Source organism: Diorhabda sublineata, chromosome 5 (genome assembly GCF_026230105.1).
Source record: "Diorhabda sublineata isolate icDioSubl1.1 chromosome 5, icDioSubl1.1, whole genome shotgun sequence".
NCBI classification, from domain to species: Eukaryota; Metazoa; Arthropoda; class Insecta; order Coleoptera; family Chrysomelidae; genus Diorhabda; species Diorhabda sublineata.
The window spans coordinates 7,346,591-7,366,419 of record NC_079478.1 but is presented as its reverse complement, the minus strand read 5'-3'; the positions used below and the strand labels follow the sequence as shown (position 1 = coordinate 7,366,419).

Sequence of the window (19,829 nt, the reverse complement as noted above, 5' to 3'; positions counted from 1 at the left end):
CTAATAGTAGTAAATCGAAGTATGATTCGATCTGGATGTATAATGTAGTAAATGGTTAAGCTATAGTACAATATAGACGTTAACTAAAAACAGAGAAAATGTATCCATAATATCAGTAAATGAAACTGAATATATGGAAAGAGGGGAGGGGAATAGGTAACAATAATTACGAGAAAGAAAAGGAAATTTTAAGAGATCACTAAATAATATTTATTAATGAATTTATCTTTAATATTTTAAATTGATGTGGCAACTATGTATATTCACGAGTATTCGGAATCAGTTATTCAAACCTAAAAGTTGAAGATAATATATTTATTCAAATGAATATCTAATAATTTTATAAATTCCAATTCACTCTCTAGATGCACCTAATTCAATCAAATATAATTTATAGATTGCCAAAAACATCTATTTGCCTTTAAATTGATGTTTAGAAACAGTGTCATATTAGTGTATTTACAAGTATAAAGAATAATTTTTATATTATAAACTGTATATATTACTTCAAAATGTACACAAGGGGATTTATTTTGTTAAGAAGATTGAGCACGGATTCGAAAAATACGAAATTCTTCACAACTCCTATTTATTATGTGAATGCAAGTAAGTTAACCTAATTAATGTTCACTATCAAGCTTCACATGTACACACTATTTTAGACAGAACCGTATCATTTAAAATTTAATGAAATTTTTATTGGTTTTAAACAATCAGTTCAAAAGGCAATTTTTCTCCTTTAAGAGCAGCTATAATGTTTTTAGCAGTAACTACACCCATTTCATTTCTAGTTTCTATTGCAGCACTTCCAATATGTGGTAAAACAACACAATTTTTCATTTTAAATAATGGATTATCTAAAGGCAAAGGTTCAGGTATCATGACATCTAGTCCAGCTCCCCAAATAGTTTTATTTTGAAGAGCTCGAACCAAAGCATCTTGATCGACTAGAGCTCCTCTACTTGTATTAATAAAAACCGCCGTAGGTTTCATTTTTCTGAAAGCATCGTCATCAAACATATTCTTAGTATCTGGTGTTAGAGCAGCACTTACACTGATGAAATCACTTTGGCTCAGAAGTTCATCAAACTTTACTCTCTCCGCACCTATTTCTTGGGCTTCTTTTCTTTCAGATCTATTGTAATAAATAATTTTCTTGGGATTAAATGCTTTGAGAATTTTCGCTATTTGTTGGCCTATTCTTCCAAATCCCACAATTCCCACAGTTGAGTTTTTTAAGCCTGGTCCACACATCCAAAATGGAGACCACGCTTGCCATCCGCCTGTTCTAGCCTCTTCGTTTGCTTCGAAAAGTCTTCTGCTAGTTGCTAAAAGGAGAGCGACAGCAAGTTCAGCTGTAGCATCTGTTAGCGTAGAAGGCGTATAACCTATTTTTATATTTCTTTTTTTAATTTCTTCTGTGTCCAAGTGGTCAAATCCCACAGACATAGTAGCAACTATTTTTAAATTATCACCAGCTTTGTCCAGAACAGCAGCATCAATTTTATCAGTTAACATACAGAAAAGCGCATCTTTATTTTCAATATTCTTGAGTAGCTCTTCTCTGGGAACTGGACCTTCTCCTCTCCAAGAAGTTACTTCACAGCTGTAAAAAAACAAAACGAAGATTCAGTCATATATATTTCTAAGGAAGCGTCCATAAACCACGTTGTCATATTACAGTCCTTTTGGGACCCCTCCTAACGTAGCGTTTTCAATATCCTGACCCCTCCTGATGCTACATGTTTTTGTTTCACAATATTTCACATTTTCTATTACATTTTTATTAAGAAAATATTAACAGTTCATTATTTTGTGAACAATGTATTCATTATTGTTCCTGAAAAATAAGCATTTGTGTACTAAAGAAAATAATCTAAAAAAAATTTTTTAGCTTTGCTCTCACTTCCCTCCTCCCACCTCCTACGTGGTTTATGGACGTTCCCTAAAAGATTAGTGTTGTGGACATATCCCACGGTATTTGCGACCTATTTAAAATATACTTAATACTTTATATCATTCACACACCATTCAAGCAGTTTCTATAATTTTCAATAAAATTTCGTTTAATAATAAATCCATATGAAGCAGTGAATACAAATTTCAATTGAAATAATTTATATCTAAATCTATTATATTTAAAATTTATAACAGATACAAATGTGATAAATAATTTGTGCTTTTTATTTGATATTTATTAACCATAATTTATTTTTGCGAGGCTGAATACGGTCCTGTCAACTTTGCAATATTGAGTTTAGGTTAGGTTAAAACATGGTATACTGATTTTTAGAGTATTTTGTCATAATTTACGAACGGGATTAACTTACTGTTCTCTTAATAAATCCAAAGCTTCCTTGTTGACTTGTCTTGTCACGTAAACTGATGGTTTTCCCATTTTTCCGGCTATGTAACGTTTTGGAATGTATTTATATGCTTCAATGTTTAAAAGTGTAGGTCTAACTGAACACGCAGTAGCTAAATTGTACAACGATATAATATGCCGCGCCATTTTTATATCACCATTTTTTTGTATGTATATGTCAAATTTGACCTTTTATCGTTTTTAAATAATGTAACCTAATAGAGTTTAATCTTCATATTACGTAATATATTTTAGTATACAAAAAAATGCCAATCCTTATTAAGAGGAGTGCCCAAATTCTGAAATATAATGAATAAATAATTTTGTGGAAAACTGAGATATGGCATTAATATTTAAAAAAAAAATGATCTTTTTATGTATCAGTTTATTACCGTCATTTTATCAGAAAATATTTGAAGGTCATCATTTTCATTCAATTTTAAATATAGTTGAAATGTATCGATTAAATTATAATACACCGACGTATACTTAACTTTGTATAATACAAATACTATGTTCGAGCACTAAAAGTTGTGTTGTATGAAAGGAGAGAAGTTTAGCACTCCCCTTGACAAGGATGGAACACATATGGTTAAGAGAGAGCACACTTAACCAAAAGTTTTTTTTGTGAATAAGAAATGCAGAATTCAAGAATTTTGAATGAATTTATGAAAATAGTTTATAAAACGAAAAAAATTGTGTTGCAACTCTCATTTATGATATGAGTACTTTTATTTTGATAATTAATATTTTTCTTCTTATACAAGCTTCTAGTTAGCTATAGTTATAGAAGAGTATATTGAAATAATGATAGATGTATCAGCGAAACATTTTTTGAGAAATTTTAATTTCCATGGTGCATATTTGTATTGTTTGAAACTAATTGGAAAAAGGATAAAAATTGCATTTGAATACATTTCTCTAAAAATTGTTGTATCTACTCACATTACTAAAATAATGATATAAATTTGAGTAAAATGATTTTGAAATTTTATAATTTGAAAAACAGAAATTTACAATTTGAGTTGTAATGAAATTTTTACAGTTGTCATATAAAATTTAACTAATTTAAATTTGGATAAAATATGGCGGTTTCATGCTATTCTGTTAGCTACTATTAGTTAGTTGTAGTCTTAAAAGACGATAAAAATGTTTGAGAATATTGTGATTTATTGTTCATAATTGACTTTCTATCGGTTCATATTTTAATTTTATTTGGAATAACTTCGAAAGTGGATAAAATATGGCGGCTCAATAGTCTAGAATCCAAAATAACAGAAGTAACTTACGTATAGATGTCAGGCAAAAACAATTTTATCGATTGAGCCAAAATAGTATGCGTTTTCCATATTTTCAATTTAAATTTCATAAATATTTGTGATTTTGAAGCTAATTTCTATAATCTTTTAATTACATGCTGGTAGTTTTAATATTAACGTCAATTCTATATACTTCATATTTTAACCAACAAATATTTAAAAATGAAAGTAAATACTTAGACATTCAATTACAGAACCCCACATTGGTCACCTATATAGTTCGTTAATAGCAGACGCTGCTCAAAGATGGCAGCACGTCTATCAAAAAAGCTCGCTCGTCAAATTTTCAACAGGTACTGACGAACACGGTTCGAAAATTCAACAGGCAGCCGAAAAAAACAACACCACTCCTGATAAATATTGTGATCAAATTTCGTCCGACTTCCAGAAAGTGGTTTCAGAATTTGATATTAATTGTACAGATTTTATTAGGACTACTGAGACGAGACATAAAGACACAGTCGCTAAGTTGTGGGTAAGTACGAGGGTAGGTCGATTTTACTTCGTCGGCATTATGTTTCATAATTGATGGTTACATTGCATAGTGGGCTTAGAAATCTCCATTTCCAATAAGAATCTGTGTAATTTTAGAAAAATTAAGGCATAAATAATTGCTCAACTTAAATAAGGGCGAAATTTGATTGACTTTTAACTGTTGTCAACATGTTGTATGGAGGAGGGGGAAACAGCAGATTACGTCATCTGTGAGTCATCGAGTACTGATACTAGCGCGGTTCAAACACAACAACATATTTTACAGCTTGGCTGATGATGCCAAAAAGTTCAAGTCATATCTGAAGATCTGACAAAGCTTTGTGCCACCCATCCGCCTGAAGGATGTAATCTCTTAATCGCGAATTAATGATTACCTCAAGCTGCGGAAAAAACTAGAAAAATTAGGGGGCTTGCTCTAATCATCTGGCTGCTTACTCTACCTCAGATTACGCGGCGGAAATACTGCAGGACATCTTTTGCAACTGTCAGTCCCTTATTTAAATACCGAGGAATTTTCAAAAACTGGATCTAGTGGAAGAATTTTGAATCAAAACCAGTTCGGAGGACTCTTCAATCCTTGTGAGCCTTCATGTGTCAAGATGAGAGGGCGACCAAAAATACTTCAAAGGCATTGCCCAGGCAACTTAGGATAATAAGCGTTTTGCATTCGATTTCTTGGTTCAATGTATTTTAGAAATTTGTTAGTAATACCATCCAAACCAGCAATTTACGTATTCTTCAATGACTTCTAGAGCGTCTTCTATGTCGGATTCTTTCATTTCCACCACGTCATTAATTACTACACTATCTTGTGTATTTTTTTTTGAATAACTTGATGCCACCTATTCCCCAATTTATCCATTCTTATTTTTGTCACATTCGCTTTCGTAGGTCGTAAAACTCTTCCTCGTGGAAAACTTTTTCTAATGGATATTCTTTATTTGTCCAACGAAAACTTATGTTTTATTTAGGATCTGTTTAGTATAAGATTCCATTGGTTCTAAATATCTTTATTAGAATCTATTATTATTTTTTCCTTAGGCTTCCAATAGAACTATGGGATTTCACTAATTTTGTTCCCCTACACGCGTTTCTAATGCTTTCTTTTATTTTCTTTGTGTTCCAAAACTTTTACAGGGCTTGCTTTGATCTTGCTTGGTATAACTCTCTTACGGATATATCAGTACTACTTATTTATTAGTTTATTTTTTATAGTAGTTGATCATAGTCATTTCGTACATGAATTAAAAGTCTTAACCGTCAAAATGCGACTTGAGTGTATTAGTAGCTTTAAAATGAGGCTGGGATTAGCTGGGACTGGTGGCACACGATGAAACAAATGTTTCTTCTATTTCAGAGAGTATTGAATGATAGCAATCATATATATTTATCAAAATATGAAGGATGGTATTGCGTTTCAGATGAGACATTTTTGACAGAATCTCAACTGAAAGAAATAACAGTAGAAGATGGTAAAAAAATTCTAGTATCTGAAGAAAGTGGAAATCCTGTCGAGTGGAGTAGTGAGGAAAATTATATGTTTAAATTGAGTGCTTTCCAGGACGATCTTAACTACTGGCTCAAAAATAATGGTAAATATTTATTTCTGAATAGATTGTGAATAGGTAATTTCTTCATTGCATGGGGACTATCAAGATGTGTGAAAAGATTCATATACACTCGTGAGCGAAAAAATCGATACTCCGACAATCGCAAGTAACTGACAAAAAAACACAAAATTGCATTTTACTTAGTAAAATCTTAAAGCTAACGTTATTAGCTTTAAAATGTTGTAAAATATTGTCTGTCTAAATAAATTCCTCAATGGATTTCCATGTGATTTCGACCAACAGATAGATTACTTTATGAGAACGGTTTACATGTATGAATTGTCAATATTTTTTTGAAATTAGTTGAAATATGGGTATTATTATCGCTACATTTTATCAAACAAAGCCATTCTCTGCGTCTCTCTGTCTGTTTGCTATAAACCCAAAACCCACTAAAAAGATTTTGATGTGGCCGGTTTAATCAGCCACAACGCGTTATGGATCTTCCAGAACATCCATACCGCGACATAGACGACCACATCGCGTATAAAGAAAGCCATAATGCGTTCTGAGCATTTAAATTTTTCTTATTTAATTAAAATATTTCTAACGGTGAGGTGAATTTATACACACTGTCTTTTACTTATTTAATTTACTTACACACTCACTCCAAACACTAAAAAAATCAACTTCTCATTACGTCTACTATTACTTAGTTTTATATATTCACTCCCGCTGCTAAACAAGCACGATTTTATACCAGAAAGGAATTTCTAGAATTTGAATAAAGAAACAAATGAATAGAAAGGCCTTTCTGGTTTTAAAAAAAATCAATATAAACAAATCGTAAAATACGTTCTGGGAACTTTTTTTGTGACCAGCGCGTTTACCAAATTTTAGACTCTCATTATAATCGCCCAGGACCGGCTTCATGTTCCATGACGCTGAGGAGTTTGTAACGATATGAATTAAAATTAAAAGAGAATATTAGTCTCTACTTAACCTAACCTAAACTAGCCTAACTTATGCCCGCCCTCGTTAAACGGATTATCGAAAATTGTTTAGGTTAGGATAAGTAGTGGCTAAGATTTTATTCAAATTCAAATTCATATAATTCGTATAACAACTTTCCCAAAACAGCTTTACCGGATTCCTGCAAATATTCAACGCTCCAAACGCATTGGCTTTTATAAGGACGACGACGCGATGTGGTCGACCATGTCGCGGTGTTGTGGATGTTCTGAAAGATCCACAACGCGCTGGAGCTGTTTAAAACGCTTATTGAACGTTTTCGGACTTCATTTATAACATTCTATTTTATTAACCATTCTTCTTTAATAATTATGTGTTGAATTTCCTCAAACATGAATATTTTCGACATCATTTGAATGAAGCATTAATTTTATTCCAGAGGACGCGATAAGACCCAAAAAATTTCATAAGATACTTCTTGATCTAATAAATAAAGATGATGGTTTACAAGATTTGTCCGTATCTAGACCGACTTCAAGGGTTCAGTGGGGTATACCAGTACCCGCCGATTCATCTCAAAAAGTTTACGTTTGGTTGGATGCCTTAGCAAATTATTTAACTGTTTCCAAGTATGCAACCGACGAGGTAACTTTCAAAAAATGCTGGCCTCCAGATGTACAAGTCATTGGAAAAGATATTTTGAAGTAAGAACACTGCTTGAATTTCAAATTATCCGATATATAGTAGGTCGTCGAAAAAATATAGTGTATAGTATGTGAGGCAGGTGGTTTATCGGTTTGTCAAACTCATAACAGCGCAATATACTTTTCAGGTTTCATGGAATTTACTGGCCGGCGTTTCTTTTAGCAGCGAAACTTGAGTTGCCAAAAATGATTTTCTGTCATTCTCATTGGACTGTGAATAGTGAAAAAATGTCGAAATCTAAAGGAAACGTCGTTTGTCCTATTGAAAGTGCGAAGAAGTATACCACAGATGGAATGCGATATTTTCTTCTTCGTGAGGGGGTGGCGCATAGTGATGGAAGTGAGTAATAAATCACATCACTCAATAAGTCGTGTGACTAACTAAGAAAAACATTATTTTTGCCAATTCATCAATGTAATCTCATTCAAAAGCAATAAAATCATTCCAACACCTCTCTAATTTTTCGATGCCGTGCTTGTGGCAGGGCAGGATTTGTCTTTTGCCTTAAAATAGGCCGAGCTGACTTTCTTACCGACGTGCATTTTTTTTGAGATTAGCGAATAGCCAGTAGTTACTATACGGTGGATAAGGAAGCAGTTCGAAGTGGAATTCGTTCAATTTAACCATCGTTGCCATTGACTTATGAATTGGTGGATTTTTTCTTCGACATACGAGGCCGTTTTCCCTTGATTTTCGCATTCAAACGATCCAATAACTCGATATAATATTGTTTGTCCATTTTCCCTTTTGGGAATTGTTCAAGAACAATATTCCATGTGCATTCCAAGACCAATACTTGCGGGAAACCTGACGAAATTCCAAGGATCCTGCAAGTATAGGAACCATGAAAATCCTTATCTTCCTCCCAAGGGCTCTGAGTAAACTGGGACCACGGAACCCACTACCCCCAAAGCAACAGTTTCTACCAATGTCGAAGCTCTGACCGGAGCTTTTGATAAGGCACCGTTCAAACGTCGGCGACGTCTGTACATCTGTATTAGAATTTTCTACACCATTTGTGTACAGTTGTCTACCAGAGAAACATTTTCCGCGCAAAAAAACGTATCGCAAAGCGTAATTCGCACCTGGAGTGATAAACAAATGGAACCTTTTTTCACGACAAAAATGAACGTTGTTGACGGCTCGCCGGGGCGGAAACTGGAAGAAAGGAAGCCAAGCTACATGCTATTCTTGCCAAATCCCGTTCTCAGCGTCCGCAGTACTCATGTATGAACAACCTTGGTATTTGCTACAACTTCGATATTCTATTAATTAACTGAGTTTGCTTTTACAAATTATCCACTTTCTCTTTATTCTCATTTGCTAAGGTACACTAGGTGTTTAATTACGCCCTATTAAGACCAGGGTCGATAAGTTTTAGCACCCCATTGGGTTTCATTCTAATAGAATGGGAAAGAAACAAAAATGACAGGAAAAATAAATTTCGTGCGATCTGAGATCGTGAAGTAGAAGGGGGTGCTTTTCCGGCACTTTTGATCATTTCTTACGAAGGTTTTCCGGCCTACGTAATCACACCGCTCTTATTTGAGGTTTAAACCCCACGTTACAAAAGGTTTCACACGTTATGAGGTTTTTCAGCCAATTTTTCCGTTCGGGAAAACCGGCTGGCATTTTCATACCCGACCTGTGCTGACCTTAAGAAGTGATGTACCAAGATGGGTTCGCCAGCTTACAAGCTGAACTGGCGCGCACCTTTTCGATCCTGTTTTCTGTAGCCAGCTCTGGGTCTACGCAAAAGTCACCAAATTTTTTTAGGCTGGTTATTACTGATAGATTGATTAATACTATTAAATCGTATCTTATTAGTATCAATTAAATAATTCTAATTTCGAAATGTCTTTCTCAGATTACAGCGATATCAAAGTTACCAGAATTTTGAATTCCGAATTAGCGGATACGTTAGGAAACTTGTTGAGTAGGTGCACAGGGACGGCTTTAAATCCTAAACAGATATTTCCCAAATTGAAATCGGATGTTTTGGATGAAATGAAACAAATAGATGTTACCAAAAAATTAATTGACAGTGTACAAAAGTTACCAGGTAATTTTCAAAGAAATAAATAGATATTTTTTTGTAATTTCAATTTGTTAATGAAAAACAGTTTTTGACTTTATTAATGTAGTAAAAATATCAGTTTAAACGCTCAACGACATAATGTTTAATCAATATGGGTTCAATGGAAAAATATATTTACACCATTGTACGAGACAGTTGACTTTTTTTCCAAAGATCGTCAACTTTGACTTTATTTCGTTATTAATGCTTTTTAGAGTCAATTGTTATCTTTATTATTTTCTCCAGCACCTTTTCCCGCTTTATTCTTTATTTTCCTCACTGTAACTTTCGATAATTTTAGATCATTCATTTCATATTTATTGTGTAAATGTGTTGAAATATTACGATAACATTTTTATATGGAAAAAATCATTTGCTGTGTCTGTCTGTGAAAAAATAAATGACGATTACATGCATACTACCTATCCAACCTTACCCCGTCTGTTCCTGTTTGTTTTAGTATTTTCATATTAATATATGATGACACAGGAACTCACCTACGAGGATGGTCCCAGAAGTATCTGGAGCAAAAAAGAAAACACAAACATTTTCAACGTAATCTCCGTTTAGCTCCTTACACTTTTCCCAGCGAAACTCAATAAGTTCGATACCCTTTTTATAATAAGAATCGTCAAGCTCATCAAAAAAAAGCCGGAAAATCTTTGACCACCGAGCCATTTTTTCAATCTGGGTACAGAAAATAATCCGAGAGGGTTGAATTGGGCGAATAGGGTGCATGAGGTAGCAATTCAATCTTTAATTTATTTATTTTGACCATTGCAACACTTTCTTCTTAGCCAAATGCTTGAATTATCGCTAAAACGCTGTAATAAGCTCGCATAATACTCGCCGTTGATGATTTTTCCTTTCTCAAGATAATCAATGAAAATTATTCCACGCGCATCCCAAAAACCTATTTTGCCAGCAGATGGAACGGTCTTTGTCTTCTTTGGAACCGGTTCTTCTTTTTCAGTCCATTGTTTTTATTTTCTTCTGTTTCGGTTGTGAAGTGATGGAACCACGTTTCATAGATAGTTATTTCTCGATGGAAACATTTTCACGACGCTGTTTTGGTTCCTTTGTGATTGAACGCAGTACCCATGCTCCGATCAGCTTTCTCATATCCAAATTTCCAGTTAAATGCGATGTACCGCACTTTTTGAAATGTCCACCTGGCGCACTTTCAGTCGACGATCATCCAGTACCACTTTATGTTGTCACCTCATTTGGTCGACCACTGCGATGCTGATCTTCGCAGTGGTCTCAATATTTCTTTATGACTGCGCTCTCCAAACAAAATAAGGCGATAAGACGAGCTTAAACGACAAGCTAATGATTAATTCTTCGCTTGTCACTTGTCATTTCTTGTCTACGAACTGTAGGAATTACGAGTATTAAGTACTGTAATATAAAAAGAAGTCGAGTACCATTTGAGTACAATTCACTCGAGTAATACTCAGCTCTGATGACAACAAATAATTTATCAACTACTACGGGTTTTAGAGACTTGTTTATATAGATTACATTCAATTTCCATAATTTTTATCTAATTATTATTATCAATTATCATAATAATTAAAAACACCTTCTTAGAAATTGAACATAAAACCAAACAAAAAATATTGTAAACGGGTTATAAAAACAATATAAAGAAATTGTAGCCGTATCTTTGAATCCTTCCAGGAATTGTAGCTGGCGCATCCGTCAAACTTTGGATTCTATTAACATAATACAACAGGACCTGCATCACGGTCTATGTCAGTGGACGAGTTCGTAACCAAAACTTCGACGTTATAGTGATACAATCATAATGAATTAGAAAGAGAAATATAGCGGTATACCGATGTTCTTTCTACCTCTATCAGTAGTTCGGGCCTGTTATCAACTTTATGTTCCAAATACGAAGAGTCTAGTTGTGTTAAATAGTGGAAGATGTATATTTATCAATTTCTTGGTGTATATGTTGAATTATCTATTTCCTTCAACTTGATTTCGACTAAAGTGACCCTGCTATAGGATGATAAGTCTACGCCTTAGGGGCACTCCTTAATAGCTGTCACTATTTGGATCGTATCTCCGGACTTTCTGTAATTTATTATCATCGTTTAAGGGCTTTCTCTACATTTTCTTCTATTATATCGACAATATTTATTTTTGTAAATGGTCCGTTACTTTTATATATTACCCACACAAATATATGCATAAAAAATGATGATACGGAGAGATATTTTACACCAGGAAAATGATCATCTTGAAACAAAGGGAAACGAGTCCAGCCCTGTTTGGTTAAAGATTAAATTCCAACATAAATTTAGTTTTAGTTGGTGCCTTTTATCTAATAAATACGATAAAAAATTATTGAGATAAGTTGTTTGGAATCGACATTCAAATCTCTAAAACAAAATTCAAAATCGTCGTCTATAATTTTTTTGTTTTTTCCCAAATTGAGGGGCTAAATATTAGTAGACAAAGCCATTAAGTCATTTTTATGATATGCATCAACTGTGTAAAATTTCAGAGAAATTTTCAGTCTTAGTTTTGTTAATATCCGCTAGGCCGCAGCAAAATCTGTTGCTTAGTGACAGAAGTGCTGAAACTGATGAGAAAAACTCTGAAAACTCTGAACTTCAATAGTCTACTATAAGAAAAATCTTTACGACTGCAACTTTGGTATTCATTTTTTGATAAATCAACTCCCCAGAATAAATCGATCGCGTTGTACTTAACATTTTTTAAAGCCATTAACAGTCTCATATAGTGTACCAAATTTGGTATTTTGTAGTTATAAATTAAAGAATTGTAAAGAAATTTACTTTTTCGAAATTTTTGGTCCAACTTTGAGGCTCTATAACTCCTCGGAGATAGAGGTAAATTACCTCCAATTTTCATATTTTGGGCTCCTCTGTACTGTTCTTATACGGGACACTTTGTATAATGTATTACTAAAAACGGGGAAAAAAGATTGATATTGAGTTGTGATTATAAATGTTATTTTGTGTCCTTACGAAAAAATAATTTCGGTCGAATCGGTTTCAACTAAAATTGCTGATGATCTGCGAAATACTTTGCTGATTAAAAAAGTTAATTTTCCTTTAGTCCTTTTTACTGCCAAGTCTCCCTTGGACCCTTCACTGTGAAAATTGAATTTGTACTTTTAATCGAATATGAGCATTCTTCTTCCTGTAATATCATAATTAAGTTTCTAAGTTTCCTCCCAAAAAACTTCCTCAAATTAAATTTTCCAGTATCTAATGGAAAATAAAAAGTTTTGGTATTGGGAGTTTTGCATTTGAATCATTCAAGATATAGCCTGTAGGTGACATTTTTAATTTGGAACGAAATACATTTGAGTAATTGATGTTTATTCATTGAAATCATAGATATTCGATCAATATTTTATTTTGAAAAAGTCATATATGTAATACTCCTATATGGACATTCGGTGTGGGAAAAAACGTCGCTACGTTACGGTGCCGACAATATTCATTTTCTCTCTCGATCGAGACGCTTTCTCTAAACTGCGCATGTTTGAGAATGCGCAGAACTGAGCTGGAACCTCGGAGGATAGAGAAAGCATTATCATTCTATCTTCCTTAGTCCAATTTCCACTTATATAAACTGTTCGTATAGAAGCATTACATATATGAAAAAAATGAAACCAGAGACGTCTTTAGTATTCCCCACGCATATGGTTCATACGAGTTCAAAACCAGTTTTTTGTTAATTTGTGGTATTTTGCGGTTCGGTTTCACTTTACAGCGTTGCCTATATATTCTTTCCAAAGAAATCATAGTTTTTTCTAACTAAACCTATGAATTGTTTTGTTGAGCTGTTATTCAAATAGATCAAAATTTCCTCAGAAGGAAAACAAACCAAACAATGCGATTTTATCAAATCATCATTCATGATAATGGAAAATTACTCGAAGATGTTACTCTGAGCTGAAAATGGTTCGTTAAAATTTTCACTGAGATCAGAGGCGGCTTGTGGTAGAAAATTTTTGGTGCTCTACCTACAAAAAATCTTAACCTGTAAAAGTTAATCTTATTTGTCAATTTTTCATTAATTTTATTGGTCTCCGTGCTAAACTGATTAAATGTTGGAAGTTTTCATCGAAAAATTGATGAGGAAATAGGAATAATAAAATGTCCTTTCATGATATGTAGGATCTTGATTTAAGTCGTGTTGTCTAGGGTATTTTTGGAATAAAACGGGTTAGTTTATAACACACGCAAAAATAAACGTTAACAATGGAAGCTAGAAAAAAAAAATCATGGAGATATGAAAGTAACCAAATAAAATAATGGTTTATCTACACAAGTTTTGGATTTAAGCGATCCGTCGTCTTTACGTCTTTACAGAATATCATAAATCACCAGTGCTCACGTCTTCTGAGCAACTGACTCTCGCGCGCTTTTCGGTCTAATTCTTATGTGACCCCTCTTAAAATTGGAATCGTCAAGATGTTGCTGGCTGCCATAAATGATGCCCCGAGCACTGAAAAGAATTGAGGAGAAAAAAACGATAACTAAGAAAAAAAACCCACAATACTATGAAACTAATAAATCGAGGAAATATATTTTTCTACAGGTATAACATATTTTTTTTTCTTTTTAGATACGTGTCGTGGTCATTATATACAACTAAATTTCTATAAAGCTATAGATTCAGTTATAGCTACTCTTCATGTGGCAAATCTTTTCTTCGAAACGTTAAAACCTTGGGAATTGAAAAAAAATCCCGAAAATCATGGGAAATTAGACGTAGCTCTTCATCTTACTTTGGAAACATTGAGAGTATCATGTATCCTACTGCAACCAATTGTACCGAATCTTGCGAATGTTGTATTAGAAAAATTGAACGTTCCTGAAGACAATAGATACTTTGAAAATGTGAAAACATTTTCTTGGAACATTGAAAATTCTCGTGAGAAACCTTTAAAACCGGAAAAAGTGGTTCTATTCAAAAGGATATTAACTGAAGAAGATACTACAGTAAAAGTTAAAAAAGGTGTATAATAATATAAATAAGGATTTTTATCAATTTATTAACATGTTTATTGTGTTTTTTTATCTTCTCCTAGAATTCACCTTCGGTCTCTGAAGATAATAATTTGATTGTCGAAACGCGCATCAGACAATTTAATTGTGAGTGTTGGTGTAGTGGTAGAAATAAAAAGTTATTTAAAAGAATAAAATTTATCTACATTTGTTTAAAAAGCTGCAGATACCTACAAATGGACGTCTTCTGATCTCTAATCGCCGTCTGTCTCTATTCTGTCATAGGTTTTCTGTTCTCTCTTCTGCATTTCCTTATCTCTTTCCAGCTTCTTCGTAGTCTTCCTCTTCTCTTTTTCTCTTATGCTCACTTTAGGACCTGTTCTCTGACAATATTTGTACAGACATATCATATTAGTTGTTTGGTTGTAATGTCATCGATTAATGTATATCTAACGCGCATTATTTCCCTTATTCTGTTATTTCTTATGCTGTTTCCTTCTGGATTTGCCCGCTGTTCTTATCCAGAAGTCTGAGCATTTTTACCGTCTACGGTTTGATATGATGCACTTCGCTGCCAAATGTTATAATGCTTTTAAGTATCGTGTTATATATTCGAGGTTAGTTGGCTTTTGGTATTGTGTTGTCGCATAATATTCCATTCATCATAGATATTACTTCTCTGCCTGCTTTATGTTCCATCATGTTTTCTTTTATTCCTAAGTATTTGTTGCAGTGTTTTATTTCTGTCCCGTCCTCCAGGTCGATGTCGCCGGACTTACATGCATTTTTTAATAACAAGGTTCCCACTCTCTCCCACCACTTATTTTGAGAGATGGACTAAACCATAAAACACACCCAATAAGAATTTCATGAACACAAATTTAGTTCTATGATTTACCAATCGTGGCGCTACTGTATTAAAAATGTGTAATTTTAAAACAGAAGAGACCTAAAAACGAGAACATTCAGATGCATTAAACTACTGCATTAACTGGCTTTCTACTGAAATTTGATATGCCACTATTTTTGAGATCGCTAATTACTAATCCCTCGACAGTTTTGTGAAAAACAAAATGGTAGCCCCAAAATGGCGACCTGCAGTGTTGCAATATCACTATTTTCTACTGAAACTTGGTACGTGGAGGTTTTCTAGATCGTTGGTTATGAATCTCTCAATAGTTTATTAAACAACAAAATGGCGGCCAACAATGTTAAAAAATCACTATTTTCTACTGAAATTTGGTATGCTGGGAATTACGAGGTCGCTAATTACTAATCCTTCGACAGTTTTGTAAAAACTAAATGGCGGTTCAAAAATAGCGGCCTTCAGTGTTAAAATATAATTTTTTTCTACTAAAATTTGGTACGTGGGGGTTTTCAAGATCGCTGATTACGAATCCCTCAAAAGTTTTTCAAAAAACAAAATGGCGGATAACAATGTTAAAAAATCATATATTTCAAACTGAAATTTGGTATGCGGGATTTTAAGGTCGCTAATTACGAATATTTCAACAGTTTTGCGAAAAACAAAATGGCGGACTCAAAATGGCGGCCTGTAGTGTTGAAAAATCACTACTTTCTACTGAAATTTGGTTCGCGGGGATTTTTGAGATCGTTGATTACAAATCTCTCGATAGTTTATTAAAAAACAAAATGGCGGCCAACAATGTTAAAAAATCACTATTTTCTACTGAAATTTGGTATGCTGGGAATTACGAGGTTAGTTACTAATCCCTCGACAGTTTTGTAAAAACTAAATGTCGGCTCAAAAATAGCGGCCTTCAGTGTTGAAATATCACTATTTTCTACTAAAATTTGGTACGTGGGGGTTTTCAAGATCGCTGATTACGAATCCCTCAAAAGTTTTTCAAAAAACAAAATGGCGGATAACAATGTTAAAAAATCATATATTTCAAACTGAAATTTGGTATGCGGGATTTTAAGGTCGCTAATTACGAATATTTCAACAGTTTTGCGAAAAACAAAATGGCGGACTCAAAATGGCGGCCTGTAGTGTTGAAAAATCACTACTTTCTAGTGAAATTTGGTTCGCGGGGATTTTTGAGATCGTTGATTACAAATCTCTCGATAGTTTATTAAAAAACAAAATGGCGGCCAACAATGTTAAAAAATCACTATTTTCTACTGAAATTTGGTATGCTGGGAATTACGAGGTTAGTTACTAATCCCTCGACAGTTTTGTAAAAACTAAATGTCGGCTCAAAAATAGCGGCCTTCAGTGTTGAAATATCACTATTTTCTACTAAAATTTGGTTCGCGGGGGTTTTCAAGATCGCTGATTACGAATCCCTCAAAAGTTTTTCAAAAAACAAAATGGCGGATAACAATGTTAAAAAATCATATATTTCAAACTGAAATTTGGTATGCGGGATTTTAAGGTCGCTAATTACGAATATTTCAACAGTTTTGCGAAAAACAAAATGGCGGACTCAAAATGGCGGCCTGTAGTGTTGAAAAATCACTACTTTCTAGTGAAATTTGGTTCGCGGGGATTTTTGAGATCGTTGATTACAAATCTCTCGATAGTTTATTAAAAAACAAAATGGCGGCCAACAATGTTAAAAAATCACTATTTTCTACTGAAATTTGGTATGCTGGGAATTACGAGGTTAGTTACTAATCCCTCGACAGTTTTGTAAAAACTAAATGTCGGCTCAAAAATAGCGGCCTTCAGTGTTGAAATATCACTATTTTCTACTAAAATTTGGTTCGCGGGGGTTTTTGAGATCGTTGATTACAAATCCCTCAATAGTTTATTAAAAACCAAGTTTGCATGTCCACAGAACACACCCATTCTTAGAGTATGTTCTGTGAACTAAACTAAATGAAAATTGCGCAGAATTTGATGAGGAATTCTATTATCGTATATGAATTTAAAATAGTTAAAGGAAGGAATTTATCAATTTTCTTATCAGCTTCAGTTTTGGTTATAACAATGTTTTTGTTTATTTATCTTCAATATGTATTGATTTATACTAATTACTTTATATAAATACTTTTGCTTACAATTGGTCCCTCTATCGGTTCCTGGGGTAATTGGGATTATTTTTAATAAAATAAATGCCACTCCCGAGAAGAGGGGGCATCCATCGCCAGAGTAAAAGCTAAAGGTGGCGGTACTTGTGTTTCTTGAAGTATCTTCTAAATACTCACCAATTTTCATAAAAATCGATTCAGATTGAACGAAATTAGAGGTGAAAACCTCAGTCACTGTATTATATAATGATTGTCAGAATTTTCCGAATTCGAAGTACGCCTTGTATAAAAAAACACAGTATGAGATCATGATAATTTTTATATTTATTCTTATTTACATTCAAAGAAGTATACACACCTATTATGGGTATAAAACATTCATTTTTATACAAGAAAAAATATTAGTTTGAAACATTCAGTCTATTTACAATAGATTTTTTCGACAAATAGGTTTTTACAGATATGTTTGTTTCTTAAATGATATCAGTAATATTATTTTACAATAGATTTTTATGAGATAAAACCCTGTTTCTTAAGTCTATTAGGAAGAGTAAAATATTACAGATACTTAAAAACAAACTGATGTGCGTCACACCAGATATTCATCAGGTAGATTCATCGATTTACTAAAGGTTATGGACAAGCCCAATCGATATTGACGCAGTGCAAGAGAGATGAAATAAGAAGGATGGAGCTAAAGTGAGCAAAATAAAAGGATATTATATTTGCAGCCTGGAGTTTATTTCGTTTTCTTGGTTGTTTAAGATACTTCATCTTTAAGGATGTTCAAGTGCTCTTTATTTGTTAGTAACTTCTATTTGGCGATAGTGATGATTATAGATAAGTGATTTTTGTTTTTCATGTTCATGTTTGTGGTTTGAGGTTGATTTAATCTTGTTGTACTATAAAATGTACGGTCAGAAGGAACGATACAGAATTAAAATTAAAAATAAAAAGGGAAAAAATCGAACAAATATTTTTTAGAAATATGGACTTGGATTCTGCTTTAGGGAATGGCAATATTTTGCAGAAAAAATTATTATTCACAAGCGTTCTGCGCTGCACATTCAATATTGAAAAATGTTTTGATTGTTGTTTACTTAATTAAAATTGAAGAAAAAGCCTCGTACATATTTGTATTGCAAATACAAACTCCAATTGATTTCATAACTCAATAAAGAATATAAATGAAATAAGTGAAGAGATAATTATAGAAAATATAGTAGCAAGAAACAGAAACAGAAGAAACCACACAACAACTAATAATAGCAGCTGAAGAGGTCTACACTTCAGTAATAACAAAACAAAGTTAATGGAAATGTGGAAACAAGAAAATAAAACAATTTCAAATATTAATACAATTGGAGGAAATAGAAACTTTCAAGTATTTGGGTATAGTACTAAATAATAAATGCAAGGAGAAGAAAAGGAAATCGAACTAAGAATTGCCAAAAGTAACAGGTGTGCAGCCTTAGGAGAATATTAACATCTAAAGACATATCCTGATCTACGAATTTATAAGACAATTTTGATACCCACTTTGACATACGCCTGTGAAACCTGGCTAATAACGAATAAAACTAAATAGAAATTAGAAATTTCTAAAATACTAAGAAGATATTTTGGAGGAAAGCAGACAAATTTAGGACGGGAGATAAGATCAAACCATGAAATCTACACACTTTTCAATGAGTCATGAATAAGCGCGTTTATAAAGACAAGAAGATTACAATGGACGAAAACAGACTCTTGAAAGGAGTTATATGGAAGATAATAGGTAAAGAGTAGGACCAAAAAAACGGTGGAGGGATAGTGGACGAAGACCTTAGAGAGAAAAATATCCAGAGCTAAACCAAGGGACCCAAAGAAGTGGAGGCTTATATGCAGACCATTTAGGTCCATAGCCTTGTAATTTCTTTGGGTGGGGAATAGTGAAGAAGCGTTCTAGTTTGGGGGGTAAATAGAACGTAAATTTCCCCAGAGAACATTTTTCTCATATAACTTGATTTTTTTAATCAATAAAAAGGTGTGAATTGAAAGATCTTTGAATCAATTTCTGTATCAATTTCGATCATAATACTTTCCGTACTATTAAAATGTTCGGGTTATAAAAGTAAAACTATTGTTGTTATCAAATATTTAGCCTATAAAATTAGACGTTGCCGAATTTCTATATTCTACGTTTAAATGTGTTTATGTGAATAAATCAGAGTTTTAATTGGGGAATGACATCAATTTAAGCTTAATTTACTGTGAAAGTACGAGTCTGCCTGAATGAATATCTACATGCAACATTTAGTTTTTATTTTGTTTAAATAAAAAATGTCATAAGGAATAACCACAACCAAG

General features: G+C 33.2%; 2 protein-coding genes and 1 non-coding gene across 5 annotated transcripts; 2 read left to right on the top strand and 1 right to left on the bottom strand.

The window, feature by feature from the left end:
* The first annotated feature begins 251 nt into the window (after positions 1-251).
* Positions 252-14,680, top strand: LOC130443746 (methionine--tRNA ligase, mitochondrial). The gene is made up of 8 exons (XM_056778523.1): positions 252-606; positions 3,879-4,159; positions 5,537-5,771; positions 7,141-7,405; positions 7,534-7,745; positions 9,274-9,468; positions 14,101-14,493; positions 14,567-14,680. Exons 1-8 carry the CDS (start codon positions 513-515, stop codon positions 14,584-14,586), a joined length of 1,695 nt encoding a protein of 564 aa, XP_056634501.1. The 5' UTR covers positions 252-512; the 3' UTR covers positions 14,587-14,680.
* LOC130443748 (glyoxylate reductase/hydroxypyruvate reductase) lies at positions 479-2,933 on the bottom strand. Of its 3 annotated transcripts, none has more exons than XM_056778527.1 (3): positions 2,758-2,907; positions 2,331-2,664; positions 479-1,606 (listed from the first exon to the last, which is right to left on the bottom strand). In XM_056778527.1, the coding sequence occupies exons 2-3, from the start codon at positions 2,510-2,512 to the stop codon at positions 706-708; spliced, it is 1,083 nt and encodes a 360-aa protein (XP_056634505.1). In that variant the 5' UTR covers positions 2,513-2,664; positions 2,758-2,907; the 3' UTR covers positions 479-705. The 3 variants fall into 3 exon arrangements, with proteins under 3 accessions (XP_056634505.1, XP_056634503.1, XP_056634506.1); XM_056778525.1 differs by having other exon boundaries at positions 2,860-2,907; XM_056778528.1 differs by having other exon boundaries at positions 2,331-2,933.
* Positions 2,899-2,989, top strand: LOC130444772 (U6atac minor spliceosomal RNA). Its single transcript, XR_008909989.1, has one exon. It is a non-coding gene; the product is annotated as a U6atac minor spliceosomal RNA (small nuclear RNA).
* Positions 14,681-19,829: the final 5,149 nt, after the last annotated feature.